Here is a 25,262-nt window from a genome sequence, read left to right as displayed (position 1 = left end):
ACGAGAATATAAGCAATAATTGTTATTTATGTTAATTATCATTATCACTATTATTATTATTATTAGAAGTTTGATTTTCCAACTTGCCTGTTCATCGTCATAAACTTTGGGAATGTCTTTTTACCAATTTACTTTTATCTTAACATAATTGAAACACCGAGTAGGGGGTGATTAAAACAAATATGTATATTTTAAATCAAAACCACAAACTTCTAATAAATAAAACTTGTGCACAATTTCGAATTTTTAAAAGTTGTTTCTTTATGCCCACTTTATGCACACATAGGCTAATCGGGACTGGATCTACAGTTTAAAGTGGGATCCGAACCACTATGTGCCTCCGCCGGGTAGCAAACCTGTAACTCCTTGATTACAAGGCGTGACGTTGCCACTACACCATTGAAGAGGCTCATATGAATAAATTTATGCTTACAATAAAGCTCTGATGTGCAATGAAACAAAATAGGGGACATGCATCGGCTTTTATTTAGGTTATTCTTTGTAAATTATATATCTTCCTAACTCTTTAATCTCTAATTTTCTTACCACCCTATCTGGAACCACTGATGTGCCTTAGACAATAAGTTTACGTCTACATGCGTTGTCTACACGTAATCTACGCGTAGATTACATTGGGTTGTAGTTTACATAGACTACGTAGACAATCTAAAGTTCATTAAATTAATTTTCAAGGGTTTCATGAAAGGAAAGTTACATAAACTATATTGGTTCCTAACGAAATAAAAAGAATCCTATTTACCAACAAATTTATCTTCTCTTCTATTATCAACTATGGAAGAAGATAAATAGTATGCAAAAAACAACAACAGATGGCAGTCGTGAGGTAAGAGTGGTCCTTTTCCCATAAAACACTAGAATATTTCCTATATTAGGTTTCTTCCTAGATGACAAATTGTTTGAATTTGGAAGAAAGAGTATGAAAAATTCTCCTCACACATCAGCAACTGATACGCAGTATAATTTTCTTTTAATTTCACGGCGCCCTTTGCTAAGTTATCACCTTTCGCCATGTTGTTTACATAGATTACGTAATCTACGTGTATAAAATAGTCTACGTGTAGAATGTAGACTATCGTTGTTTACGCGTAGACGCACATCACTGTCTGGAACTTCTTTTATTTTCCCCTCTGTCGATTATTTTATTATATCTTCCTCTCTCGACATTCTTGCATTCTCTCGCTTTCCCAACTTGTCGCACACATTCAGTGCCCAATCTATAAACCGCAAAACCCCACAGTGAATGTGTGTGCGGGGGAATTAGCAAGCTTTAACATACTTACTTAGATACTTTCAATGTGGGTAAGTAAAACAATAAACTTAGTAATTTGTTCAGCACCGCAGAACAGAGAAGAAAAGACCACCTAAATATTGTAAGCTGAAAGGATTTGTTATTAATGTCAAGTTAAGTAAGATTAATTTTCGGTTAATAACTCCTGTTGAATTCTTCATACCACAAACTAAACATTAATTTCTTTCTAACCGGCAGTTTTTCTTCCCTAGCTCTGCGATGTGGGACTACTAGACGAGATACGTACACATACGAGTTGAGAGGTGAAACGGTCTTACAAGAAGTCAAACACGGAGGAGCAGGGGACGAAAACCCAGTGGATAGAGCGAAATTACTATTTACTTTGTGGACCCTCAAACCTGATTTGCTTACCTAACCACCACTGCATACCTAACTCAACGCATGACGAATTGATAGCAAATGCAGAGCAGTTACAGAATTATTCTCAAACTCGATTGTTGTCTCTTCAAATAAGTCTCGAAAGTGTTTTATAGAAACTCTTGCAAAACTTCTGAATGATGTGTGCAATAAAATTCTACAAGTGTCTAGCTTCCTAAAGGTATATCGACCTCCCAGGTGGAGTGATTATCACAACTTGCTACGACACCAGGTGTACCGGGTTCGAATCCCGACTTGGTTATATGTGTTCTTCGTGAGTGTTTCATCATCAATTTCATCCCATCATCACTCATTATCATAGTTGCAATTAGCCAAAAGTGGAGAAAAGCTACTCTAAATAACAAAAATAATACCTTGCCAGAGCTGTGTGTGTGTGTGCGTGCATGCATGCGCGCGCGCACACACACACACACACACACACACACACACACACACACACAAAAGAACAAAAGAAAAGCTTTTACATTTCCTTTCACAAGTACGTGCATTTTATGTAGGGGGGCCCTTTAGTAATACAGGGTAATTTAAAATGAATGGTGCAACTTTACACAGTTATTATGACGTTACTAATTATGATTGAAAATCAGACAATGCATCAATATAAGGAAAAACTCTGGAAGTTTTACTCACATGACTCAGTAGTAGCTCAGAAAGACTTAGCATAGACTTTGCATATTTTCTCGAACCAGTGGCGTTCGCTCATTAAAATTTTCAGGGTACCAGTTTAGTTACGCATATAGCCATTAGAATTTGATTTTCACGACAGAATTTCATGTAAACAATGTTAGTGATATTCTTTGTTACATAGATAAATTTTGCCATAAAACGTCGCATTTATGTACTTCAGACTAATCACGACCAATAATTTTACAAAGGAACAACAAGACGAATGTTTTTTGTTTTTCTCGCAAAATTTCCCAGTTTTTTTATAGAGATATTTATAGTAATTAAATTTTTTGGGAAATTGACGCATTTTTCATTAGAATCAGGATAAAGATAAACGAAATTTTGATACAATCAGGGAAATTTTACAAAAGGGCAATTTTAGCACTTTATGCACATAGATTAATCAAAATTTCCAGCAACATGCCCGGGCTAAGCCTCGGTGATTAGCACAAGCATGTGCAGCAAAAGTCGCCACGGCACCGTTAGCCTTTCCAAATTTAAACAGTGTGGTTTACCACAAATGTTATAATTTGAGAAATTATTATTATTATTATTTAGTGTTAGGAAAAGTTTGATCACTTACCCTACTCAAGGAACTAGACTACAGAAAAGACAATGGTCACTCGTTGTGTTTTGTGAACCGTTGAACCTGAATCATGGCTGGGTGTTAGGAAAATTACCTGTCTATGTGAAGTATTAAGCTGAATCAAATAAGCGAAGTCCTCTGTGAGCTTCTCCAATTCGTCGACCAAAGCGTCGTTCCACTTCTGACCTACTGCCTTGCTGACCACCTCCTCTCTCTCAATCAATCCCCAAAGTCCGTCTCCCCTCAGCTTGTCTCACCTCTATATTACTAGGCCATCGAGCTCTTCCTCTATGCCGAATCGTGTTATTAATTGCCACCATGCAAACCGCTGACTCTATAACCAGAAGTATTACCTGTTTCCTGAATGCTCAGGAGGTTTGCATGGCACAACACAATGCATTGTAAACATGCCTCAGAGGTTGAGACAAATGAGAAAAACAAGTGAATGCGCTGGTCAACGTGAAGCGTTCAGAGAGACTTAAATAAAATAAACATATAATCTTAGGGATTGATACGCATTATAAAGATTCAACATGGGAACCATGTATAACGCGAAAAAGGTTCAAACGACAATCAAATACTTGCAATGCAAGAGACAGCAAGTCGTTGTCAACAGTTTAGAAGGCACTAACAATTCGCAGTTGTAACTTTGGCAAATCTTTCGGAAGGGAGAAGCATATGCATTACTACCGAAACGCATGTATATAGTATGTCTTTGCAGCCTTGTGATTGAATCACTTCTTGATAGCTCGAACACACAATACGCCTTCTACTGGTCATTACGCAGGGGCCGGATTTTGATGACATTTCATCTTTTAACTGGTGCAACGTAGACATTGCTAACTAGTACAGAAATCCTGAACACCCTCCTCAGGTTGAAGAAATGTAATTTTTTGGGGTTATTTTTGGGCCATTTTTTACCATTTTTTATAATTTTGCGTCATTTATAGGTCATTTTTTTAAAAAAAAAAAAATTGTGTCATTGCATGCTGAAACATAAGAAGTTCAACAATTTCTGTTTTGTCTGAATGTTATTTTGCGGTACTGACTCTGTGTTTAACTACCACCGCAACAAAGCCTGTCTGAAAATCGCGAAATGCAACATTGTCGAGTTTCTTATTCACAGTCCGTACAACACACCAAGGTGAAGAAGTAATTGTTAAATTGTTTGTCTTGGAATATATATATACTATTTTCAATAAGCAGTTTTGAGTTTTGTACGAATTTTTGGGTCATTTTTCAAAGCTTTTAAATCATTTTACAGGGTTTTTTGTTGTCATTTTGAAGGTCATTTTTCAAAGATTTTCAGGTCATCAAAAACCGGGCTCTGGCTCATTAGCCGTTTTGCGACACTGGCGATCCTGGTGGATCATCGGCTAAGCAGAATAAGCCCGCTAAGTGGGAATAAAACCAGAGTTTTTCTTTATATTGATGCCTTGTCTGATTTTCTATCATAAATAGTAACGCCATTATAACTGTGTATTCATTTTCAATTACCCTGTATTTTGCTCAAAATTTCTAAATCCGATTTTGCTTTAATTTCTGTTTCTTTTCTGATATTCTCTTTCTCTCCCTCTCTCTCTTTCTTCCTATTGTTTATTTAGTGCTTTCTGCCTCCTCTATTACAACATTCCAATTTCAAGATAACGCGTCAATGACGACACACTTTTTTCAATACAGATGTATCTCCCTTCAGCGTAAACGTTTTGATTTTAAGCCTTCTCCCCCTCCCCCAAATAGAAAATATTCAACTGGAGCGTCAATGATGTAGTTTTTGTTACATCTGGGCTCGATAGTAGATGAAGCCAATCACAATAAATATATTTTCACCAATGAATCAATAGATCACGTGTCTGAAAAGTCCCTGTAGTACTACTTGCATGTATAATTTTGCGACTGGCTTAAAAATTGGCCGGTATTCTTAAATTTTCAACTTTATCATACGCTGTATACTCACAGTTAAATTGGTGGTGAACCAACTCAACCTCACAAGCTCTAGGACGTTTATTACTTTGGATGTTTCATATTATTAGAAAGTTTAAGTATGCAGATATGGGCTGAACAGTCATCATTTTCATTTGTATTTTTTTATGTTTTTGTTGTCATGGAAACTTGGTGTTGTTGATTTTGTTCACTTACAAGTATGTTTTAAGGTGAATAAGATAATACGTGTGTTTTATTAAATAAATGTCATATATATCTATGAAATAAAAAGCAGGCTCAATTCAGGAAATGCATGTTACTTTTCTCTTCATAAACTTTTGTCTTCTCGTTTAATATCTAAGAAACTAAAAGTTAAAATATACAAAACAGTAATTTTGCCTGTAGTATTATATGGGTGTGAAACTTGGTCCCTTACATTGAAAGAGGAACATAAATTGAGAGTATTTGAAAATAAGATCCTTAGGAAAATATTTGGACCTAAAAGGGATGAGGAGACAGGTGAGTGGAGAAGGTTACATAATTTAGAACTACATAATTTGTATTCATGTCCAGATATTATTGGAATAATTAAATCAAGAAGACTTAGGTGGGCAGGCCATGTGGTTCGAATGGGAGAGGAAAGAAGAGTTTACAGGAGTCTTGTTGGGAAACCTGATGGTAAGAGACCTCTAGGAAGGCCAAGACGAAGATGGAGGGATAATGTTGAGATGAACCTAAAGGAAATCGGTAGGGATGGAAAGAAGTATATAGATCTTGTTCAGGATAGGGACAGATGGATGGCCTGTGTTGCTGCAGCCATGAACCTTCGGGTTTAAGAAGGCTAGAGAGTTAGTTAGTTATATATATCTAGGGGTAATATACGGGGTGTTTCAGAAATAATTGAGGGGTTACAAAATTTTATTTCAAGTAAAGCATTGAACTTACGTTAATGAAACCAGTCCAGAACGAGCGAGAAACTCAGTTTTCTTTGTATCTCTGCGATGATACGCTCCCTTACAGTTGCGATATCACGCGGCATCGGTGAGACGAATGCCCTGTCTTTGATGAAACCCCACAAAAAGATGTTCCACGGGGTAAGATCCCGTGATCTTGAGGACCAAAACATTGCACAAAACTATGCGGGTGATTTGGGTGTCACCTAGCGGCAGGGATATGAACTCTTAGATCAACGAAGCATGCACGCACAAACTACGTATTTGCGTTTCTATCGTGTTGATGCGTGCCGTGTCGCCCGTGTTGCATACATTGAACATTTGCAGGAGTTAAATAAGAACTTCTTGAGTTTCTCGTCCGTTCTGGACTGATTCCATTAACGTAAGTTCAATAGATTACTTGAAATACATTTTTCTAACCCCTAAATCACTTATGAAATACCTGGCATACTATGTCAGTCCTTTCTGTTCATAAAGTGGACTTAAAGTACGAAAATTCACACTTAAATATGTACTATATAATAGTCTAGTGGTACACTCTGTGGATCATTGAATTTATGCTTATACGAGTATCAGATTCACCAGTAACAGAGAGTACGCATCCATGGCGACCCTGAAATCATTACGACTGGGAACACATTTCGTTTCCCATATTATTATTTCATAAGAACCGCCCTCCCTAAAGAACGGTTTCTCTTACCAGCAGGATGATCACCCCTCATATATTATTTACGTCATTGATTACCACCTATTGCAACAACCACCCCTCCTGCAATAAGAAACAACCCTCCACATGAGACTAATCCTACGCAGCAAGCGATAGCTATCTGGAACGAAAAATAGCGGCAATTTCATTAAATGATACAATATTAACATTTTTTATGTCTCCCCTAAATATCACTCGTGAACGGTCATCATATGAAACCGCTAAGCCCGTATATAAAGCGAGGGTGGGCGATACATTCCGCGCTTTCTCAGTGACATAGACCCAGGCATACTCCTGGGACATTGCCACGTGGGATTTCAGTGTAGCTAACCCCACGAGTGGATTAATTGGCGAAAACTCTTAAGAAAAATACTTTTCTTCAAATTTCCAGATTGTCATTTTTCGGTCATTCCTCCATTTCTTTCTTTGATTCTGTATTAATCTTCTTAATTCTTTCCTAATTTCCCGTTTCTTTATTTCTTGCCCTTTCCTCCTTTATTTCCTTTTCTTAAACATTTACTCTATTTCTGACCTTCTATTCTGCATTTCTTTTTTTAATTCCTTCTTCCTACCTTCCTCCTTTCTTGATATTGTTCTAATCTTTTATTAATTACTTCTTACATACTTTCTTTCTTATTTTTATTTTTTTCAATTTCTTTCTTCTTTCTTATTTTTCATTACTTTCTTTCACTCTGTCTTCCTGTTTTCCTTCTTTTTCTCAATTTCTTCTATTTCTTAATTTCTTTTTTACTTCCTTGTTTCTGCCTTCCTTCTATCTTCTAATTCTTCTTTTCTTTCTTCAATTATTGCTTGTTACCTTTTCTTCTTTTTCTTAATCTCTTTCTTTATTTCTTTCTTCCTGCCTTCCTTCTTTCTTCTATTTCTTAACTTCTTCTTCTTACTTCCTTCATTCTTCTAATTCTTCTTCTCCTTCTTCAAAATTATTCCTTCTTGCCTTTTTTCTTTTTATTAATTTATTTCTTTATTTCTTTCTTCATGCCTTCCTTCCTTCTTCCATTTTTAATTTATTTCTTTACTTCTTTCTTTCTTCCTTCCTCCTATCTTGTATTTCTTCTTCTCTTGTTATTATTCCTTCTTGCCTTTTTCTCTTTCTTAACTTCTTTCTTTATTTCTTTCTTCCTTCATTCTTCTGTTGCTTAATTTATTTATTTATTTATTCCTGCCTTCCTTCTTTCTGTCATTTCTTAATTTCTTTCTTTACTTCTTTTTGCCTTCCTTCTATCTTATATTTCGTCTTCTCTTTCTATATTTATTTTTTGTGCCTTCCTTCTTTCTTCTATTTCTTAATTCCTTTTGTCACTTCTTTCTGCATTCCTTCTATCTTCTATTTGTTCTTCTCTTTCTTTAATTATTCCTTTTTCCTTTTCCCTCTTTTCTTGATTTCTTTCTTTCTTCCTGCCTTCCTTCTTTCTTCTATTTCTTCATTTATTTCTTCCTGTCTTCCTTCTTTATTCTTAATTTCTTCTTTATTTTTTCATTATAAGTTCTAGATGTTACACCAGTTCTTTTTAGTTTGTACTTTTTCATGAATTTAAACATTTTATAAATGTATTTTCAAAGCTTCTAAATGTCCTTAAAGTCTCCGTTCATTTCTCATGAGTTTATCCTTTGTGCAAATTGGGTCATTACTCATTTTGTATTATTTCAATGCTCTTCTGCTGCATCAATCGACACGGCTAAACTAATCATTCGGTTGCTTTGGAATTATCATCTCTGGTCTTCTCAATGATGCATTTTAGGGTATCACACTAGACATTGGCTAAAAAAATTACCCTTTAATGCATTTCTGTGTGTATTTATTTTTTAGGAAGAAGCAGAAAGTGTCCTCTATTGATTTAGGTACGTAGTCACTTTGTATTCACTTATAGAGATGGTAGTAAAGAATACAAGTCAACAATCTCTTCTCGTTTCGTAAATTAAGAATTACGTATGTCTCGTCTTGTTCTCGTCTCGATTTCTAAAATGCCGCCTTGTTCTCGTCTGGAGGCTCCAAACAATGTATAATGTAAAACTTCTTACCAAAAACATTGTTTCATGGACTATTCTTGGCACTGGGCTAAGTAAAGAGTTCAAGATATAGAAGGGAGAAAAATATTTTTTTTCCGTTTCTTTCAATTTTTTATATTCTTATTTTTTCATTCCATTTTCTTCCTTTCCTTCACTCCGTCTTTCTTTCATTTATTTCTTTTAGTCTTTCCACCTCCTTCTTTTTATTATCCTTATTTCTTTGCTTCTATCCGATCTACCTGTCCTGTCATGTATATACCAAGCATGCTTTTTATGGTATCAACTGCACATTTCTTATATTTATTTGAAGTGTTAAATTTCGTAATGTGTTCGCTTTTGCCTATTGAGAATAAAATAATTCCTCTTAGAATTTTATAAAGGTATCCACTTCTTAACGAGTACATTGAACTAGAAAATATCTTGATATGAATATTTTGTAATCACAAATATAGATGTCTCTTGAATCATACATTTATATTTTGGTGAAAATATCGGTTACACCTAAGACAGTCTCCGCCAGTATATAAATGTTCTGAGCACTCATTCCAAGGTAGTAACCTTTTATAACATATGTTTCGGAAAATACGTATTTGAAATTAAACGAGCATATGTTACGAGTGATTCATGGAAGCATTTAAGTAGTCAGACGTATGTGTTGCCCTCTTTTCTCGTCTTCAAGTCTAATTTTCTTATTTTTTTTTAAAAGGTGGGGATTATGAGAACATTAATCCCCCCTCGACGACGTTACTTAGTATTGGTCACACTAGATCCGGTTTCTGCTGGACTTTTCAACACTGCCTACTTCTGCTCAGTTCGACTGACGGACGTTCTGGCAATGTCAGCCCCGTAGCAAGGGTTGAAGCTAAAGCAAATTCGGCGAAAGAACAAACTTCAAAATTCTATTTTTGTGTTTTTCGTCTAAAGCCAGGGAGGGTCACATTAACCGCTGAACCAATCGGCTCAGTCCATATGCCGTGGTGAGGGGAATATTCGTGGTATTCTGCGTTGCCAAATTTTTCGTTTCGAGTCGTTTTCGAAACAGGTGGCTCCCTCAACGAGGCCAAGCACGGCGAAGCCTCATGGTTGCCGCCGCGTAGTAAGCGAATGGGTTTATTCCCTGCCTCTCCCTGAAATGCGAGCGAAGGGGGCAGGTTGACAGGAAGGGGTGTCGTGTACGACTGGACAAAAATCAGGCGTGTGGCAACACCGCTTTCCCCTCTTTGAAACTTCCACAACTGGAGGAGAAAAGTTTGGCCGGTCGGGCTTTAGGGACCTAAATCCTAGGGCGCCATTCAAAGCTGCTGCTTCTTTTTAAAAATAGACAACCAAATCAGAATATGCGAAAGAAAAGTTTACACTTGGCAGGGTAAAGAAAGAGGCAAAACATACAGGTTGTTACTCACCCCATCTTCCAATTGAAGATATTCAAGTGATGCAGTGCATAAATCATTTTCGATTTGTGAAGTTGATACGAAGTTACAGACTTGCACTGTATATAGGTCTATATATATATATATATATATATATATATATATATATATATATATATATATATATATATATTACATTACGCTTACTTACTAACACTATCAACTTGTTCCGAAATGTCTTTCTCTGTGAATCCTTTCCGAAAAATGTTGCTATTCGCTTCGATCACATTTACCAATCATTACATATAGTTTACATTATTTTTTATATGAGTTTCTCATTGTTTCCTCATTTCGAAATATGTAAGATGTATCACAAACCATGGCATAAGAAGAAAATTATTGAAGGATGCACATAGAATGTCGGTGCTTGCTAGTGGGGGAGGGAGGCCCCCGAACTACAATCCTGCCTAGGACTTCAAAATATCTAGCTATGAAGCTGGGCAATGTAGTGGCCACATTGTACCAGAAAAATCGTCCGTGTACTGGTAGAATTTGATGTGTAAAATGCTCTCGTTGTTTTCTGCACTGTTAGTGATTAATATTTCTTGAAATTAGCAGTTATTGTTCCAGAAGTCATTTCAAGGAGAGGAATAGTATGTAAAAGTTTCACAATCTTGAGAAATTTCGAACATTCCTCATCCGAAAAATTTCCCAACTTCATCTGCAAATGGTGATATATTCCCGTACCGAATTTTAAAAATTTCACATTCGTATGTCTTCCTGCACATTATTTTTAATAAAGAGAAATTGATTTTCAGCCACAGTTTCCAGCCTCCATATTCTGATAATTCTTGATTGATTTGGTGTTTTAAGTCCACTTTTTGCATATAAAGGCTAATTTTAATTGCGAATTAAAAGCTGAGGGGTAACATTGCTCTCCTGTCAAAACCTTGCCAATCGTACGCCTGTTTCTCTCAGTTGATTTTATTAGCTTCTTTGTACAGTGCTTGGGTGTTTTGTGTACTAATTTTCCGTGCTTTGTGTACTATTGTACAACTTTTATCCAGTAACGGCCCTGATCAACTCCCCCCCTCCTTTTACGGTTATTTGATTCGTCCCGCCAGCAACGTTCGGTGCTTTGAGACAAGAAAATGCCCGATGTCAATCGAACAGAATTCAACTAATCGCAGATTCGTTGTTTCACAGCCGCCAGCGAGCAGTACAACCACTCCGCCACGGATGTCAACGGTTTCCGTTTGGAGTAGGCAACACTGCATGGTGAACGTTGCCAGATCGTGTGCCTCGCCCGCCATGACTTCCCCATATATGGCACCACTGAACATATGCCCACCTCCCTTATTTGGCAGCCTACTCTGTTAGCAACTTTAACATCAATCTAGAGATAAATTCTTCGGGTTGGATACACTGGGGAAAAAAGGGAAAGGCATGTTCTATGAAATTACGGCCCCCCAGTTGCGGCATACGTGACCTGCTTGCGAATTTCCACTGAATGCAACACACACGTTAAGCACACACTGCCGGAATAAAACATAAATAAATGCTAATATAAAGGAAGAGGCCATTGTTCAAACAACGCAGGGGAGGAAGCATTATTCTTATTTCCCCTGGGCTGCTTCAGGTGCCAGGGTTGGAATTTTTTTCTCAGCAATCGAAGATACAGCGGAGCGCGTGACTTGAAGTGAAGAAGCTGCAGCTAAATTGAATCTTCAGGAGCTTCAGAAATTCCTTTCAGCTTGAATAACATAATTTCAGGTTTCATCTTACGTACCACCATAACACTGTTTGTTTTATAAACGTTCCGAATACCTCTGTACACTTTAATGATGGTGCTCGTTTCGTGTTTAAGGAACCCTTCTATTTTCCTCTGTCTCGTGTTGAGTTGCCTGTCTAAATTCGATATCTAAGTTGCAGTCACATTTTCGTGTCTGGCACTTGGTTGGTAGAGATTGAGGAGCAACCGACTCAACATCTGGCAAGAGAGATATCAGGTTCGAGTCGTGGCCTGGGTCCTGTGATGGTGGAAGTCGGACATTTTGATGCCAGGACTTTCTGATGCAAGGTAATGTTGATGCCACACAGTTTGATACTTGGAGCTGAAGCCTTTGAAGAACTGTGCAGCGAAGTAACAGACGATATTAATCACGTCTGGATTATTTTGGTTCCGTGATGTCTCTCCTCTCCCCTCCTCTCCTCTCCTCCCCTCTTCTCTCTTCTCCTTACCTCCACTCACTTCCAGACAAGCCAACTCTCCTCTCTTTTCCTCTTATCTCCACTCCTCTCCTCTCTTCTCCACTCCTCTCCTCTCTTCTCCACTCCTCTCTTCTCCACTCCTCTCCTCTCCCCTTATCTCCACTCCTCTCCTCTCTTCTCCTCTCCCCTTATCTCCACTCCTTTCCTCTCTTCTCCTCTCCCCTCTCTTCTTCTCACTTCAACACTACTCACCTCACTCCACCTCACCTCACCTCACCTCTCCTTTCCTCTCTTCTCCTATCCTCAACTCTCGTCTCACCTCACCTCTCTTCTTCTCACGTCAACACAACTCACCTCTATCTGTCTTTTGCGACACGTCTGGATTATATTATCAAGATTCTCTATTCTCAATGCAACATCTGTATACTTACTGACATATGAGCATTTTTATTCATTGTCGAGAACCATGAGACAGTGCCTTAAATATTGCATAGATCTAAATCAGTCTTTAGAGTATTTTTTTAAAAATATCTAAATGCTGTACTTAACTCCATCTCTATCTGAGTAGCTTGAAGACTATTTACCTGTACTAAATCACACCGTTTAAATATTTCTTTCTGTTTGGACCCTTTAGACATGCACTACACACAAACACCAAGTTTCAATTAGTCTTATGTTTATTGTAAACTACAATCTGGACAGCAGAAAACGCACGAAATAGCGTTAAAGTCCAATAACCTCAAAGTTCCTCATTCTTGTATATTTGTTCGTCACAACTAAAGGCTGAATCACAAGGAACTAGATTTCCAATAGAAATACCCTAGTTGACACTAGTCTGAAAATGATGGCTGACAGGCTGGCTGTTAAACTGGTTTTGACGACTAGGCCATGTTCTAATTTCAATTGGCTAACTCTGCTAGATTCTGTGGAACAGTCAATCAGAGCGAAGGTTTGATCATATGAAGGTAATCTGTGAGTTTGGCAAAGGAAAGTTTTTTGTCTGTGGTTTCCGAGTGTTGTTTGTTCTTGTTCGCTGCTCGATGAAAAGAACACACATGTTATGCATTCGTGTGCATTAATATTTAGGAACTTTTACAAAGCGATTAGATTTGTACACAACAAATGTGATTAGCCGATAATGAAAATCCTTGTTATTAATTGCCAGTGCATTTGGCAAAGTGTAAGGCAGTGAAAAGGTTTGACACATTTAGTTGAACAAAACCTCATGTGTAGTGCCGCCCCAATGGCGCAGTGGTAGCGTCGTCGCCTTGTAATCAAGGGGTCCTGGGTTCGATTCCCGGTGGAGGCATATAGTGGTTCGGATCCCACTTTAAAATGTAGGTCTAGTCCCGATTAGCTTTACTGTGAACAAAGTGGACTTATAACACCAAATCAATCAATCAATCAAACACCTCATGTGTGAATAGATATGTAAGGGTTGCCCAAATGAAAGTGAAACTCTTCGATTTTTTCTGTAATGATTTATTGGTTGGAGTATATGAACATACAGGAAGTAAAAGTGTTCCATGGGTGACATATCCTCTACACATAGTCACTTTGTCTGTTCAAGCAAGTGTCCCAGCGCGTCACAAGGGGTATGGATACCCTGAACAAAGAACGTCCGTGGTTGACTTCGGAACCTATCTTCAACGGCGTCACGACCCTGTGGCCGAGTGGTTAGCACATCGCGCTGCAAACTGAAATCTGCCCTCAAGACTAAGCGACCCGACACGTTGACATGTTGCACAGGTGTGCCGTGATCTGCTGCGGCGTTTCCGCTGGGAAGTCTTCGACCATCCTCCCTACAGCCCCGATCTCTCACCCTACGACTACCACATCTTCGGGCTACTAAAAAAAAAAAAAACATCTGAAGGGCCGCCGGTTCGCCAACGATGCTGAGGCCCGTGACGCCGTTGAAGATTAATTTCGCAGTCAGCCACGGACGTTCTTCGCTCAGGGTATCCATACCCTTGTGACGCGCTGGGACACTTGCTTGAACAGGCAATGTGTAGAGGATATGTCACCCATGGATCACTTTTACTTCCTGTATGTTGATATATTGCAACCAATAAATCATTACAGAAAAAACCAAGAGTCTCACTTTCATTTGGGCAACCCTTATACATACCCAAGTTCATTAAAAGCTTGTTGAGAACACTTTGAATACCATAATTTATTTCGAGCCAATTTCTAGCCCGTGCTTTTCTATTAATTCTATTAATTTTAATTTTTAATAACAGTAGTAGCTATTCTCCTACAAGGAGTGGTGGTAACCTAGTGGTAACGTCCTCGCCTTGTAATCCAGGGGTCCCAGATTCGATACCCTATGGAGGCAGAAGTGGTTCGGATCCCACTTTAAACTGTAGGTCAAGTTCCGATTAGCCTTGCTGTGCATAAAGTGGACTTAAAACAACATATCAATCAATCAATATCAATTTAGCTTATCTGCGCAATGCCTTATGGGGACAAAAGTACACCGACGGTAACAAGAAGCATGTGGGGCAAAAGCAAGCAGGTAATCAGTACAGCAGTTCAAGTCCAGCAGGAAATGTAGCATCGTGTGATTCAGGCATTACAATTACACTTTGCTGAAGAATGACGTCAGAGTTCCCTTACCTCAACAGTTACTCCCTCGATGTTAAACGTCTTCAGCGGAGGGGTGTACCTCGCAATGTACCTGTAGAATTCCTCATTGTCCTTGTACCATTTCACTGCATACAGTTTGTCCGATCCAAGGTCAAACCTACACTTCAGAACCACGTCCTGCCCGGTTGTGACCTGATTTGGTATCACCACTTCCACCATTCTCAGACAGGTTGTTGCTGAAAAACAAAGATTTATTTATTTATTTATTTATTTATTTAATTGTAGTTGTCTCCAACAGAGAAAGCTTCTCCAATTATGGGAGACTTGCATACAGTTTAAATATACATACATAATTAATAATATATAAAAACACACATACACACAAATAAAGAGATACTTCACACAAATAGATATTTACAAGACAAAACAATACAAAGCCATACCTACACTCATAGTAAATGGTAACAATATACCTATCACCCATGATATATATACATGTTTAGAAATCCCTAAATGTCTGCACTTACAAGACAATAATTTCTATAATTTCTTGCGCAAACCATAATGATTGAAATTTTGTCTTGCAAACATTCAGGGAATACAAAACAATACAAAGCCCTACATACACTCATAGTAAATGATAACAAATAAATATCTCACCTATAACATATATTTATATTCAGAAGTCCTAAATATTTGCACTTATAAGACAATAATTTCTATAATTTCTTGTGTAAAACATAATGATTGCAACTTTGTTCTATAAATATTCAGGGAATACGAAAAGTCTAACTCATTATCTATCATTGATAACTTATTGTACAAATCTAACATTTGCTGTAACGGAGAGTTTTGATACTTCTTAGTTTTAGCCATTTGACAATTCAGCAAGTTTCTATTTCGAAGATGACAACATGTAGTATTAAAAGATATTTTGCTTAAAATTTGAGCATTATCAATAAGGCCATTAATTATTTTATACAAAAATAGCTGTTGCATAAAAATTCTCCTTGACCTTAATGATGGCATGTCGATTTCTTTTTGAAGTGTATTGGTAGATAACATTTTAACATTACAATTCTTACCATGTTTTTTGGAATACAAATAACGTTGAAAGCGTTTTTGTATTTGTTCTATTTTCTCTATATATTTTTTTAGCTATTGGTGACCAGATTATAGATGCATATTCCAAGGTACTCCTAACCATTGCATTGTATAATAACGTGATTGCATCCAAATCCTTTAAATATTTTGACATTCTAATTACAAAACCTAATTTTTTGTATGCAATATTTACCATTTGTATTATATGAGTGGAGTACGAGAGATCCTTGTCAATTATTATACCAAGATCCTTCATAGTATTGACTCTTTCCAGTTTTTGGTTGTTTATGAAGTATTCACATTGCACGTTCGATTTATTTGCAGATAATACCATGTAATAACATTTTTTTATATTGAGATCAAGTTTATTTTGAATACTCCATTGATAAACACGCTTTAAATCTTCCTGCAATTGACAAGTATCTTGCAACTTTGTAATTTCTTTATATATTTTGATGTCATCTGCATACATTAGACAACTAGATTTATTAATACTTAATGGTAGGTCATTCACATACAGTACAAAAAAAAGAGGCCCTAAGTTTGATCCTTGCGGTACTCCAGAGTTTACATCATATTTAAAAGATTTTGTCAATCTAAAATCTACATATTGTCTTCTATCTTTCAAATATGATTCAATCAGTGATATCCAGTCATCTGATAATCCATACCATGTTAGTTTATGAAGAAGCACTTTATGATTGATTTTATCAAATGCTTTAGTAAAATCTAAATAAATAGTATGTACTGTGGATCTATTATGTAACATTAAATGAACTTCTTGTGTATAATTTAATAGATTCGTGATGGTCGATCTTTTTGCTGTAAAACCATGTTGACAATCTGTTATCCAACATTTGACATGATTATATATTCTAGTGTAAAGAATTTGCTCAAGTACCTTCACAGGGGAGCATAAAATTGAGATTGGTCTATAATTTTCTATTTCGGATATTTTATTCGTTTTTGGTATAGGACACACCTTGGTTAGTTTCCAAATACTAGGAAATGTTTGCGTCTTCAATATTAAATTGTAAATTGTGCACAAAGGATATTCTAATATTTCCGAACACGCCTTAACGATATACGGCGGAATCCCATCTGGTCCACATGACTTCTTTGCTTTAAGATTCTTTACTGCATTATAATATTCGTCTTTATGAATTTTATTCAATGATAATGTTAGAAGTGTATTAGCTTTTGTATTTACAACTACACTAGAATTATCTTCATTTTGTTCATTTTGTCTATATACAGTGCTAAAAAAATTCGCAAATTCATCTGCGATACTTTTATTTGAATCTAATATATTCTTACCTGATTTCATTTTCTGATTATTAATTTTTTTAGTGTTCCTCTTACTTTTTGCAAATCGCCAAAAACCTTTCATATCAATCTTAATGTCTTCCTCTAATTTTTTAATATAATTATTATAAGCATTTGTAAATAAAGTTTTCGATCGCTTCCGTAATTCTTTATACCTATGTTCACTATTGCTATCATGTTTCTTGCGTTTCCTATAGTATTCTTTCTCCTTTATAATATTAATAATTTCTGCATTAAACCAGTAAGGATATTTACTATTGAAGGTGCGTTCTTTTCTTGGTATGGTACTATTCAATACTACATTAAACTTATCGTAAAACCATTTTACTGCATCATCTACATTATTGTAATTCTTTAATTCTGTCCAATCTATTAAGTTGAGCATTTGATATAGTTTTAAAAAGTCAGCTTTTTGAAAATTATAAACATTCACTTTCTCCTTTGAAACTCTATCATGAATAGAACCCAGATGAAGTGTGATGTTTAAAGCTGGGTGATGTAAATCTTCCTTTACAAAGGGATATTCTTCTCTATGTATTAATATGTTATTATTGCTATTATTAAGTACCAAGTCAAGGGTTTTATTATTCTGATTTTTAATATTATTAATGGAACATAAGTCATAGAGATTTATAAAGTTAGCTAGATTGATGCATGTGTTATCCCCATTTAATAGGTTATATGACGCATCACTTATTAAAGATAAATTGAAATCTCCTATAATGAGAATATTACTATTTTGAAGATATGTATATTGTTCGAATATATTGTAAAAAGACCGATATGTTTCCAAATTTGCTTGGGGAGTAAAATATACTGAAAAAATATAATATATATTGATACCCAGTGACACCTTTACACATATAAACTCTACCTGGCTACATATGTCTATAATACAGGAATCTATGTTGTGATGAACAGCTATTATTACTCCTCCCCCTCTTTTATTATTATCCCTATCATTTCTATATACCACATAATTGTCATTAAACAATTCTTGATTATACACTCCATTCTGTAGCCAAGTTTCTGTCAATACCACTATATCATATTCGCATTGAATACTATTAGTATAGAATTCATGAGTTTTAGTATTCAAACCACGTACATTTTGGTAATAAATAGATAGTGTTTTTAATCTCTCCATGAAAAATCATAACCAACAAGAATTTCCAGTTTTACTGGATAGCTATTACATCATCCATGGATTTTAAATGTATTACTGTACTATCCTTACTTTTCCTCAGTAGAATTCTACCCGAATTGTCTATCCACAAAAACGCATATCTTTTTTCAGTTTTTATCTTACGTGCTTCATTAAATATCTTTCTCCTACTGTATGTTATACTATGATTTACATAAATTGTACCATTATGAGTAAAACCTATTTGATTTATATTTAGATTTCTTTTAACTTTCCTTTTCTCTACAAATTTATCCTTTACACTTCTTATAACAAATTTCAAAATTATGCCACTATCATGTTGATGAGGAGATTTATTTAGTCTATGACAGGTGGCCGCGGTGGCTCAGTCGGTAACGCGTCTGACTACCATGCTCAAGGTCCCGGGTTCGATCCCCGGCCGGTTCAAATCCGGGAACTTTTCTAACGGTGGAAGCGGCCCCGGCGCCTACCCAGCGTCGAATAACATGGGTACCTGGGGGAAACCCTGGGGGGTAAAGGCGGTCAGGGGCGTGATGCTGATCACATCACCCCCACTCACGACCGGATCAAGAAAGTGTGGGGCGTTACCCCCACACCCCTTATACGCCTTCATGGCGTGGTGCTATGCACAGGGGAACACTTTACCTTTTACTTTACCTTTATGACATATATCAATATCTTCATTCTTATTTCAACATCCAAGGCTCTACCAATATCTTTTACAATATCATACACATTTTCATTCTGTGTTTCAGGAATACCATATATTTCTACCATATTCCTCCTACCGTACTGTTCTAGTTCTTCAATTTGAGTTTGCGTTTCTTTAAGCTGCTTCTTTAATAGCAAATTATCATCATTAAGTTTTTCGATTTGCACTTTACATTCTCTTATTACTTCATTTTGTTTTTTTAACATGTCATTATTTTCATCTAACTTTTCATGTACAAGATCTAAAGATTTACCAAGTTCTTTTTCAATATTTCGATTACTTCTTTTCAAATCCTCGAAGTCTTTCTGTAAGTTTATCAACATCTTATAAACATCTTGCATAGAAATACTTCCCTCACTGCTACCAGCTGGTAGATTGTCTTCATAAAGACTGTTTCTTCTTTCCCTTTCACAAGTATTACAACGCCATTTCTTGTTTTGTTTATTCATATATTCAATATCAGGTTCTGTCAGATTTACACATTGTGTGTGATAGTATTTTAAGCATTGGAGACATTGTATTTTTGATTCTACGTCTTGTCTGGCAACCGAATTCTTACACACCGGGCACTGACTCATTATTGCTCATTAAGAGTAAACCACTCACTTTAGACACTCACTTTAAACACTTCGATTTATCGTTGAATCGTCCCGGCGCTCCGCAGATTGATCTGGCAATACTGGTGCTTCAACTGTTGACAATTGATGGTTTGTTTATGTTCTTGAAAGCCGATTTACCATTAATATATTTCATTATTTATAATGTTCATACAATTTTAGAGTTCACATTATATACTATTCTAAGCACTAAGTACTTACGTTCTATTTCACCATCACACTTTGCATATCCACTTAAAAACACCAATAAAAAACCTTAATTCTGCGGAGCACCTCGTTGATCAGTTCGCACCCGTCGGCCATCTTCGCTTATAGATGGAGCTCTTTTAGTACTATATCGAAGATAAAGTTTTAAATGTGCTATTACAAACCATATCATAAATTAATAATAATAGATACCCAATAAATTACCGTTTTTAAGAAAATATAAGAATATCAAAGAAAAACAATGAGTGTAAGACATTCTTAGAGAAAACCTTAGAAATTTTACAGCGGATAAGATCATTATATTCCATTTCCATTTACTCATTCAGTAGGCCTTGGGAAATTAGACTTTTAGTTTTTCTTTCTCAACCAGTCAGGTAAATTATTAGTTTTATAAAAGTCGATGCCCAAAGACCAACAATTGTACTCGTAAATACTAATTTGATAACCTATAAAGTTACATATGTCTGGGTTTGTTGACATATCCGTGTCTAGACCTTTACCATTGAATTAGTAAACATTTTGCACTAATTGTACAATCAAATAAACAAGATTTCAAAATTATTCAAGACACTATACTGATTAAAAAGTGCATACTGAAGCCACAGATGTTTAGAGAAAATGTTATTGTTTATGATTTAAAAGTGATTAAAATTTAAGCGAGGAAAAATAACTACACATCACTTGCTAAATTTGCTCCTAAATGATATTCATTGGTCGCCAAATTACACCATAAATGTTTGTCATCAGCAGCCAAATACTGTCTAAATATTTTGCAGCAGTTGGAAAATGTCACCTAATCGCAGCACTTGATGCTAGATGTATCTTGAAAACATGCTTCAGTTGCCAAATTGGCACCCAAATACGAGTACCATATATCAGGTGCCTAATGGCGTGCAAGTATTTGTTAGCAGTTGCCAAGTTGGAGCCTAAATGATATGAATTAGTCGCCAAATGGCACCTAAATGTTGCGTAATGGCTAAATGGCGCGTAATGTTAGGAATTAGTTGTCAAATGTTGCATCAATGTTTTACATTAGGTGTCAAATGGCGCCTAAATATTATGAATTAGTCGCAAATTGGCGTCAAAATGCCAAATCCTGCTACAGAGGTAAGAAAGTGACAAAGTAACAAGAAACGAAAACACTAATACGTAAATTTAAGTTCTACCTTCACATTTCTCATCTTCTATACCCTGTTCCGGCTAACTGTGGAGCAAGGCTGCATATGGCGGCATGGAAGGGGGATCGAAAGGGCAGAGAGAAGCTCGAAGGCTGGTACAGTAGAATAGGTAAGACAAGAAACTCCTCGCGGCCTCACGCCCAAGCCATACGTAGGGGAAGGACGCACAGAAGCAGGGTTGGCAGTGCATACGGGTCAAATGTCTACGCAGAACGAGAACACAAGAAAACTAAGCAAGACGATCTGAGTGGTATGGTGGTAAACATACAACTGAATGACCGCGTTCTGCTAAGATGGAATCAATTTTGAACATCTTCAAACGGGGTTTGTTAATTTTCACCAAGGAATACAATTCTGGTGTGCGTCAAAGGGGGTGTTGTTTTGAACGAGCCACTGAATGAATCATAATGTCTTTTCGGGAGGAGGAAGAAGTCGCAGGATTTAATTTGTACGTTATGGCATGAGGCGTTGTCAACAACAACAACACTGTTTCGTGTCAAATTTGTGGTATTAATCGCCAAAAGATTTTCCAGATTTGAACATTAACCTCCAGCATGTACAACAATTACACGTTGCCCTTTAGACACCGGTGCTTTGACGGCAGCCGCGGTTCCATCCACCCAAGCTTCTTTCTTTGTTGGCGAGCTGTGAAAATAAGTCCGTCAACGTAAACAATGGGTCGTCCTTGTCGACGAAAAATTTTATGGCTTTGAGGTACGATGAACGTAAACTTCTTATTTCGTCCTTTTCTATAAGCAATTGTCTATTATTTTCTGCTTTTCCCACTTAAACTCTAGGTCACGTATTATCTTCCGCACACACCAGACACTGCCTTGGAACTCTATTCTTTGTTTCAAAACCCTTCGGATACCTTCCCCGTCCGTAAGGTGAAATTCGTGCACAACACGCCTAACAACACACTTATCGAACTCGTCTATATGACTTTTGATTTTTCGGCGAGATCGTGTTCTATGGGGCGTATGAAAGTGTTTCTTCAACGTAGTGCATGCTTTACTTTGTATTAGTACAATTCTTCTCACACTGCTGAAGGAAACACCACATGCGCGAGCCACCCTCCTTTGCAATTGGTTTTCGGACATACGAACTCCCACCTGGCCTTTCATAAATGCATTGACATTATATACAATTTCTCGCCCTTGGCTGTGGATTACTTTCCGTCCACCGAGTTTACTTGCTTTCTCTGAACTGCAAGCTTCCATGCTAGCAAGTACACTGCACACAAAACAAACACACACTTTAAATGAAGACAGGCAAGTCGATCGCATTGTTTCTCGGTGCTCACACAACATTAAGACGTTCGGCAACCCTGCCTGTGTGCACGATAGGGGAAGTTCGCGCATGCGCTTGCCGCGTTTCCGATCCAGCACATCGGTGGGAGAGTTTCTTGTCTCACCTCTTTTACTGTAACTGCAGTCGCTTTTCCCCCCTACGCATTCCCGTTCCCTCTCACGTGTTCATTGGTAGCGCCATCTCGCGTCACTACTTGCGCAGAGACTTGTTTTCGTTCGCTTGCTCTAGAGATAAACCTGGACACAGTACAGTGCATACTGAAACCATAGGTGTTCTTGGAGCCAATCGCCTGGCAGTAACCGCTTGGGGAGATTTATTGGGACTTGAAAGCAATGGAACCTTTTTGTCCAGCGGAAAGAAGCCGAGGAGGGACAATCGAATGGAATTGCTGAATCGTCAGCTCTTCCCTCCTGCGGTCTGAATTGTGACTTTTTCTGGTGCTCCAGAGATGCAACCTCATACGTCAAATTGATTTTGGCGCGTGGCCAGCAGCGCCACTTGTGAGGCGGTGGATTGGGGCAAGGGGCGCACGTGCTTTTCAACAAGGTTCCATTGTTCCGCGCGGTCTGGGGAAGATTTTCAGGTTCTAAGTTTCCCTTGCTGCATCCATAACCACTACCCTCACCTTGTAATCAAGGGGTTCCGGCTTCGATACCCGGTGAAGGCACGTAGTCAAGGACACCCGCAGGATTTTTCCTCCGGGGGTCAGAATAAGATGTCCCGAACCGGGAACTCTGGCGTCGTAGCGCGATGTACTCACCTTGGAAACCTTTTCCGGAACTTCCCTGATCGATATTCCGAGATAATCTATGCATCAGTTTTTTTTATTTATTTATTTTTAGACGTAAAGTCATACTGTCAACATTTATTGCAAAACACTTCACGGTTCCTTCGTTAGTTCAAAAGTACTTTTCTAAAACATTAACACCGCCGTCAATTCGTATTACTTGTAGAATTCTGTACACGTCTTGGGATCATCTTCCATTAAGCCTTCAACTTCAACTTCTCTGCATTCCTTGTAGTCCTAATGGCATATTCACGGGATGCATTTACTGTACATTACCCTACAATTTCAACATTTTCTTCTGTACTAACAGATACAGACCTACCTCACTAAGGAAGATTCAATCTGTTCAAACTATTTTTTTCAATACCTCGTCAATATGGAGTTCCGGTGTTGGGAAAACTTTCCACAAATAAGTCAACAACATCACTAATTGTGGTCGTGCTTTCACGAACTCTGGAGTACACAAACACGCTCTTCCCTTGATAACTTTCTATTGGTCAAACTTGTTCGCTAAATACTCTCTACGATTGGTTTTCAATAGCTACCGCTAGCTAACAACATATGGTCTCAAATAGCTACCGCTCTAGTCAAGTTAGTCAATGAAAAGATGAATAAATAACTGCTCAACTTACTGATGGTTAGGGACATTGAATTTTCGCGATGCGCGAAATCGCGAAATATGAAAAAAGATGCAATTTTGAACATTCTGCACGTAACTACACCCCCAGTGATGAAATATGCATGAGTTTTATTCGCGAAGTAATGCGAAATGTGTGCTTTTCCACGAAATGGACGCTTTTTCGCGAAATAACCGTGAAATATCATCAAATTAAGTAGAAAACACGCAAAAACCGGCAATCGAGGTTGTGCGCGCAAACTGTCGATTTGTAACGAAACGTTTGCCTAAAGTTTCCTACCACTTGCAGCTGAAGAACGTTTTATCTTCGATCACATCAGGAAGACGCTGCAAATTGGGATTTCCCATACACATAATCTGAGTTCGAAAAACTTCGCTCCCTGTCAAGCTGCATTCCTTTCTTCCCCCGAATATGCAATTTAAAAATGAAGTGATTTTGTGTTGATGTTTTCTTTTTGGTTGGACAGCTAAGTACTTGTGTATGTGTACAGTATATAAAAATGAAGTAGTATCAATTTATAGCTCTTTTGTATGTTATTTCCTCTCATGATGAAAAAGTGTGTGCCAATTTTTTTTTTCACCGCTGGTATATACCGCTGATCTAACATTTTATTTACCGCTCTCCACAGTTTTTATTTACCATAAATTTGTCTCCCTACTGATGGTCACCCTGTATAATTTGATCAACAAGTAAATACGTGTATATATATACCTTTTGAAGTTCTGTGAAAACTCTGACAGAAGCGACTGGTCGTTCTCTCTTATTAATTCATTTTAACAAATGTAAGAAAGATTCCTTATAGCATAAACAAAGTTTCGTTAACTGGAAATGTAAGGTGATAATAAGGAAGATTCCTTATAACTAGGACTCGAAAGTTGAAGACCTATAAATTTCCAAAAAAAGATCTATAAAAATACCTAAAAATGTCAAAAAAAGTACATATAAATGTGATCCCAATTAATTAATAACTTCAGTTTTAATTACATATTTAATGAATATGCGCGGCACCTCCTTATCTGACTTGAGATCTTTGCAGGCGCGTGCTGGCTGGTCGTATACACCGTGCTGAAAGCTTCAAAACAAGAGAAAGTTGCCACTTACAGCGCGAGCTTCCAGACAAGTTACGGTTAAAGGACCTTGTACCGTACCTGCTTCAGTCGTCCAAAAATGTTTTTCTCACGTTTCAGGGATGGTTCCAATATATTTCTTTCTTACTTTTATTTCTTTACTACAGAAAGGATATTTAAGAGGTGATGAACTGATGATGATTCGAATTGAGAATGGGCAGTAAAAACGTAGTCGAAAGAAGGTGAAGTTGCAAGAAAAAGCCGTTAAGACCTAAAAAAGGCTAAGAAAGGACCAATAAGCCTAAAAACGAAGAAAAAGGCAAAAAAGAAGAAATAAAACCCACCTTTTTCTGGCCTACAATGACCCAAAATGAACATATATTACTTTGGGCCTCGTCTTCGGACACTAGGAA

At 37.1% G+C, this 25,262-nt stretch overlaps 1 protein-coding gene across 1 annotated transcript in view; it reads right to left on the bottom strand.

The window, feature by feature from the left end:
- Positions 1 to 14,956, bottom strand: part of LOC146005528 (cell adhesion molecule 2-like) — a 114,612-nt gene extending 99,656 nt beyond the window's left edge. Inside the window, exon 1 of the mRNA XM_083144774.1 lies at positions 14,768 to 14,956. Within this exon, the coding sequence (XP_083000900.1) occupies positions 14,768 to 14,956 (189 nt within the window). The remainder of the gene's footprint in view (positions 1 to 14,767) is intronic.
- Positions 14,957 to 25,262: the final 10,306 nt, after the last annotated feature.

This window comes from Lepisma saccharinum, chromosome 23, assembly GCF_977018435.1.
Source record: "Lepisma saccharinum chromosome 23, izLepSacc3.1, whole genome shotgun sequence".
In the NCBI taxonomy this organism is placed as follows: Eukaryota; Metazoa; Arthropoda; class Insecta; order Zygentoma; family Lepismatidae; genus Lepisma; species Lepisma saccharinum.
This window is presented reverse-complemented; position numbering and strand designations above follow the sequence as displayed.